This window comes from Pocillopora damicornis, chromosome 1 (genome assembly GCF_964200805.1).
Source record: "Pocillopora damicornis chromosome 1, jaPocDami1.2, whole genome shotgun sequence".
Taxonomy (NCBI): Eukaryota; Metazoa; Cnidaria; class Anthozoa; order Scleractinia; family Pocilloporidae; genus Pocillopora; species Pocillopora damicornis.
The window spans coordinates 39,988,295-39,995,085 of record NC_142670.1 but is presented as its reverse complement, the minus strand read 5'-3'; the positions used below and the strand labels follow the sequence as shown (position 1 = coordinate 39,995,085).

Sequence of the window (6,791 nt, the reverse complement as noted above, 5' to 3'; positions counted from 1 at the left end):
ACGAAATGAATAATTTAACAGCTAGTGGTCACGCTTGCGTCACAGTTCGAACTTAGCTTCGAATTTCCACCCCTGGTAAATCCACCCCTAGTAAATCCACTCCTGGTAAAACACTTCGATTTAATTCCTGACTTTTCAAACCTTCCAGCAATTCCAACCAATTTGATTTTTCCCAGGAGAGACGAAATAAGAATTTTGTCAGAAGATGTTCGCTATGTCGCACAAATGGGATGGCACAGGAATTAATTTGAATGAGACTACTTTGAAAATTTATCTATACGGATAAATGATTCCTTTGGCGATCAGTCCTGAACTTTTGTCAAATCAATGTAAGTCTGATAACTAATATGTGTATATGATATGTATTCAGAGCAGCGCGAGTTCCTGAAATCCTGCGAGTCATGAACGCGCCCAGGTGTGTCACGTGACTGTCGATTGATTTATCGAACGGAAGGAAAAACGGTAACTACCTTAATTTTCACCAGTACATGCAAACCTTTCGATAGCAACTTTTTTTAACCCTTTTATTTCTTGTATAACTTTTCGTGTTGTTTACTCTAAATCTACACTATTGTGCTTTCAAAAAAATGACGAGTGGTCTACAAAGGAAACATGTAAATCATAAGTCATTTTAGTTTACTAAATGAACCTCTCCGAGTTTTCTAAATCCTGTGGATTTTTTATAACACTTGATTCAACAGATTTATTTTAAATAGTTTCATAAAACACTTCGATTTCATCAGGTTGAAAATTGTAACTTCCTGCCAGGAATGATTGCGTGAAGGAGCTGCCATAACTATGGCCAGATGGTGGACTGTAGGTGTATCCAAGGTTTGAGTAAGAATATGAGTTGGATGAAGCGTAGCTTGCGATGTAAAAAGCGTGCCCTCCACCAAAGCTGGGACCACGGTCGTTACAACTGTATATGGAACAGCTCCTATAATAACTATAATGGCCGTGTTGGGTTAGTTTCACTGGTCCCCAGCCAGGCTTGTTAACCAAGGAGAACAAAAAGGCACTTGCATCGTACTTCCACGTACAGCTAGAAACTGAATATTAAGTAAATAATTCAAAATATAATTCAACTGTCGATCCGTTTCGAGGGACCAAACTAATCATCACTTCACATCCGTTTTAAAATTTTTCAGTGTCTCATAAAATCTAGCCATTTTAATTCTATCCTGCAGCTCGTGCACAGTATATCATATGATAGGCTGTGTCATTTACCACACTGGTTTATTCTTAGTAACACGTTTACTTGATTAATCGCTGCGGCGTTAATTACAATTTAGCGCTTCCCAAGTGGCGTTTATTCATGGGCGGCGTTTATTCGAGGGCGGTTTCAACTCATGTTTCTTGAAACTCATTGTCATCAATTACGGTAAAACATTCCTAAATAGTATGTAAAATAGATATTTTTCCGAGACCATTAGTCTGAAAAGATCGCGAATCGGCTCAGAAGTGGAATATCGAATTTCTCCCGTTTAACTGAAAGAAGCCTGGAGGAAAACTAATCCCTGAAATGACATTGGAAGCTTCGGTTTGTTTTTAACTTTCTTCAAAATTTAGAAATATTTAAATTCACCCAACCCGTACAAAAGAAAAAAACTCTGTTTGAACATATCCTTTACTTCTTTCGCACATTGCTCGCGTCGTGCTCTAGTAACTAATGAATCAAGTTATTCATCTAGCGCCGATTCGTTTTTAACGGTTGTGCAGAAAAAGATACTCGTTGAAATCCTGAACTTAAAAAGCAATCGCAAGGAAGGACATGATTAGTTTATATTGCTTATGAGACGCAGCTATTACTGATCAAATATGCAGTGGATTCCATTGCATTGTTTTGTTTAGTATTGATTTTTTGTTTGTCAGGGTTTGTTTTTCAAATTAGAAACCTGATGTACTCTCAGAGTTTAATTTATAGGTTCCACCTCAGCGAGTAGAAAAGGCATGTAAATTCAATCAATCATCCACTTACTCCATGATAAGCTGGTGTATCCACCAAAGATAAATTTTCCTACACGGACAATGTTCACTGTCGGCCCTTTATTGTCACACAATGAGTAGAAAGTAGTACTGGCCCAACCATCCACTGATGCTCGCCAGCAGCGCTTCCAGTAAGAGGACTGGCTCTGTACAACAGGGTTTAACCAATTGCTCAGGGTTCTAAGGTAATTGTCATCGTTTGCCAATATTGCTGAATAACCCAGGCCTTGATAAAGGAATAAGTATTATTACACCCTCGGCAACCTATTTTTTCATTGCCATAGCATTTTTGCAATGTATAATGTATGAAGAAGACGTGGAACATTGACACCACAACAACACACAACTGAACTATGGAAAATTCGTTGGTGACGCAGGGTATAAACAAGGCTCATGAGACAGGAAACTTGTCCACTTCTGCGATTTCGAAAGCCTTATGTTAATTAGTACTTCGGGAATAGTGTAATAAAATTTACGTGTACGGAATACACTTTACATGGACGAGAAAAAAAATGAAAAACCAGTCTTCCAGTCTTCTTATTTTTTGAGATTGATAAGAGGCTCAAAAGCGTTTTTTATAGTTCGAAAAGAAAGCCAGTTTACGGTTAAGAATTGAGTTACGAACCCCAAACTTTCGCTTTGCTCCTTTACCGACATTTCTTGTCAAACTTAAACCAAGATTTGTTAGGCATAAAGGGCTATAACATTGTATTTCAAGTTGTTTTTCAGCACATCTCACCTGCATAGCTGTGATAACAATCAAATCCATCTCCAACGTATCCAGTTTTACACTTGCACGTGTACGAGCCACGTTCATTTGTACACGTGGCCAGTTTGTGACAGTAATTCAGATCAATTTGGCATTCATCTAAGTCTAGTATTGGAATAAAATGTAGCAGTTAACACTTTTTCAGCACGAAAAAAACAGAAATGGTTAAGTTAAGCCTCGTGAACTTAATTTCCCATTACTGACTTAGCGTATTTCCGTACATTGAACTGATTGGGAGTATTGCTAATATTCGTACCTCCACCTCCCCCTAAGAGAGTTATGAAGTTTCCCTGCTGGACTGGTGGTACCTAAATTCTTTCCCAAAAAGAGCAACTCAGTGGTCCACTCTGAGGCTCACCAAGACTTCTCGATATGCAGTCCAGTGCGCTAACTATCACACAACAACAGAACAAGGGAGTCAACAGGTCAAATCTGAGCCTCACAATAGGATCATTGAGTTGTGTTGTTTACATGATTAAGCAATATACCCAACCTTCTCAGTGCGTCTCCTCGTCAAGGAGATCTAATGGTTTTCGGTGAACTGTTCTGAAAGGAAACATGGCAAAATGCAAGGACTTACACGTGATGGACTGACATCTTAGACAGGAAGAGGGGAATATTCCAAGTTTCCTCACGTTTCCAAAATCAGGATAAGCCCAAACAGAACTGAGTCATTACACAAGTTACACCAAACCAGCCATTGTAAAGCATTAATTAAGTTTTGCTTGTGAAAATGATATCGTGAAAGCTTCATTTAATATGTTTGACTTACCTTTCTTACAAGTAAACTGATGACAATCACTACACTGCACGTCGTTCCATTCGTAGTTGTATTTCACACCAAGTGCATGAACACAATCTTCTTCTTTGAAATTATTTGGCTGATTCGTGGCCCACACTGTAAAGTTTCCATGTCCACGATCAACCCAAGTAAAGTCACCCTCTCTTGATCTGTCATTGAAACCAAGCCACGACTTCTCTCCATTGTGGCGATGTTGTATGTAAACATTTTCTTCCTTGTTGTTGACGTCAATAAGGACTGAGTTTTCTTGTCTACATTTTTTTACTGCTGCGGTCCAATCTGCACAGGTATCACTCGTGAAATAACAGAAGCCATCGAAGTAGCTCCATTCGGAATCGCAGATGTCTAGTAATAAATGTGTTATTTAATCTTAAAATAATTCATATATTTGCAAGTTTGCTAAACGAGTTTTGCATCAGTCTCCCTCTAAATATTGTGAAATATAACCCCCAAAGTTTAGTTGATTTATTTGGAATGATTACTGACCTATAAGGACCGCATAAGCCACTGACACAGGATCATATCTAGTCTCGTACAATTCCTTGACACAAACTCTGAATCCAGATTCATTCATATTCTGTAAACAATCAGAATTTCTTAGCTTAAATCTTCTTTTTATTTCTGGGCTGTCTTCGCAAGTTTGACATCGATCTCGCTCGAGATATAGTCTTACACTACACCACAGATAAGGAAATTGAAATTCTGATATGTGATAGTCAATCATCTTTTTTTAAGCCAATCTCCTGTGTTATTTTAAAGTCTTCCGAGAAGTGAGCTATTTACCTCAATCCATGTAGAAACGCCGTTATGAACTGGTGCCGAGTTTCCACTTGCTGATGTGCTGTGATTCGCTGAGATCTGGACGGATGGTGTCGCATTGTAATTTCGTTTGAAATGCACAAACTATCAGTGAGGTAAAAAAGGTATTTAAGGGTAATTCTGGAATATTTGTTACTTAAAAGTCCATTTTTTCTCATAACATCATTGTACACTTACCTCGCAGTAAGCATTGTTGTCTTCATCTGTTGGTGGATTCGTGTTTGGAAAGTTTACAGAGCCATGTTCAGTGAAGAGCGGCTTCTGCAATCTAGCAAACGCCAACCAGTTCTGTGAAGAAGCAGTGACCAAAACAAAAGACTTACTTCTAGTAAGCACAGTATCGTATTGTATTTGTTGCTACACATAAAGGACCTTGAAATTCAATTCAATAAACAATTTTTTAAAAAAACTATTTTTACTGTCAAAACGAGGGAAACTTTTGGAAGAATCCTAATCAAGCTTAATTAAAAATGCAGACATAAAAAATGTCCCTAATCTCAGATCTTTATTGATCTTAAAGTTGTAATATTTGGACAAAACAAATCACACACCACATAAATATCTTGATGTTTGCCGTCAAAGTTTTGCAGTTCCCGTAAGCAAGCCTTGAACGAGTTCTTGGTTACATCTTCTGTCCAAATCAAAGTAGCGTCATGTTCCTTCCCACTTCTTTGGTGGTTGGACGTCACAAGAACAACTGGTGAATCCTTAAATTTGTCCTGAACACATAAAAGTAAATCATTCCACCACACATCTTGCCAAATTTGGCAGTTTTATTTGAGTTTGGTACAAATGAATGAATAAACTGAAATCAGAGTTCAGTTAATTGCTGTCTGTTTTCACCTCATGCTGACGGTCTTTTTTATATCAATTTTGTTATCATTATTATCAATATTACTACTACAGTTGACTCTCAACTTGCGGACGACTCCCTATTATGGACACCCCGCCATGCTGACAAGAGCCAGTCCCCCGAAGAAACGCGTAAAGAAATGACTGAAATAAACTCCTGTTATTACGGACCCTCGCTATTACGGAAATGCGGAAACTTTCATACCGCCCCCCCCCCCCTTTTCCGGAAGACTTCTTTTCACTTGTTTGTCTCTCACTTAAGCGGACACTGAAGTACTTCGTCCAATATCCATTATTACATATGTTTAGAGAAAAACAATTTGTTTTTCTCTCGTACCCCGTTATTACGAACTCATGCTATTACGGACATTAATCTTCCCCCGAGGGTGTCCATAATAACCGGAGTCGACTGTATCATTACCATATTATTATTTTGGTAAGGATCATTTTGACATGGACACGAGATGGAACCTGTCATTCAGAAAAGTAATAAGGATGCCTACAAATATTTGGAAATATATATGGAAACCTACTTTTGGAAAAGTTACATCTGCACAATTCGTTCCTGACCACCATTTCGTCATCTTCACTCTTCCCGTTGTTCCCTCCGGTGGTGCTCCTTGGTACGCCATCCAATCAACAGTGGCGAAAGGATTGAAGTTGTTTCCATTTCTCCCAGATTGCATTGCACACACTGTAAAATTTTGTGTATTGATTCTCTCGGTCCAGGATGTGATAGCATGGTGCACTGTGACGGAGTCATTCAAGTTCATGTGATTAAGGGTGATCTGTACTTGAACATTTTTGTTCGGATAGAAGCGGTATGGTGGGAATACCACTGTCTGGCAACTTGAGTCTGACCAATCGGGAACTCGAAGAAGCTTGACACGACCATAAACAATTGGAAATCCTGCAGAGAATTAAAAAGCTGAAGCTTTGTGCCCTCTATGACCGTTTGTTCTGTTATATCTCAAGTTGCTGAGGGGTTCTATGTATATCCTTAGAAACTTAAGCTTGTTTGTATCTCTTCTTAGAGGTAAGTGAATAAAGGGGGTAAGTTTCTAAAGAAACTGTGGTGCTGCGTCGGTGGTAGAGTATAACAGGGTAATTTGGTTTTACCAACTAAGTTGATAACTTTAATTGACCACCTTTATGAGTCTCAAAGCTGACGTTTCGAGCGTTAGCCCACCGTCAGCTCGAAACGTCAGCTTTGAAACTATTAACAGTGGCCAATTTACGCCATCAACTCAGTTGATAATACCAAATTACCTTGTTAGCGGTATAAAGTTCATTCTCATAGAAATATGGCCTTACCCTCACAGCTGCCAGGATGATACAAGATATTATTATCCATTCCCTTGCAGAAGTTCAATTTGTACAGGCATTCATTGTCATATGTTGTTCCATTTTCCGTGCAGACAGGATCTTGATACGACGGGCAGTTGTCATCACAAACACAGCGAGCTTCATGGGCACTGTAAGTTTTGCAGACTCCGAATGATGGGCAGAACACGTCTAGACAGGGATTGAGGTCTGTGGATGCGAAGCAAAATGGGAGTTACC

General features: G+C 38.9%; 1 protein-coding gene across 1 annotated transcript in view; it reads right to left on the bottom strand.

Moving 5' to 3' along the window:
- Positions 1 to 618: 618 nt before the first annotated feature.
- The window catches only part of LOC149053843 (uncharacterized), a 10,971-nt gene continuing 4,798 nt past the window's right edge, over positions 619 to 6,791 (bottom strand). Inside the window, exons 8-17 of the mRNA XM_089196372.1 lie at positions 6,543 to 6,761; positions 5,762 to 6,138; positions 4,928 to 5,095; positions 4,554 to 4,664; positions 4,341 to 4,460; positions 4,044 to 4,134; positions 3,528 to 3,902; positions 2,726 to 2,860; positions 1,979 to 2,212; positions 619 to 1,049 (exon numbers count right to left, since the gene is read on the bottom strand). Of these exons, the coding sequence (XP_089052498.1) occupies positions 709 to 1,049; positions 1,979 to 2,212; positions 2,726 to 2,860; positions 3,528 to 3,902; positions 4,044 to 4,134; positions 4,341 to 4,460; positions 4,554 to 4,664; positions 4,928 to 5,095; positions 5,762 to 6,138; positions 6,543 to 6,761 (2,171 nt within the window). The 3' untranslated portion in view covers positions 619 to 708. The remainder of the gene's footprint in view (positions 1,050 to 1,978; positions 2,213 to 2,725; positions 2,861 to 3,527; positions 3,903 to 4,043; positions 4,135 to 4,340; positions 4,461 to 4,553; positions 4,665 to 4,927; positions 5,096 to 5,761; positions 6,139 to 6,542; positions 6,762 to 6,791) is intronic.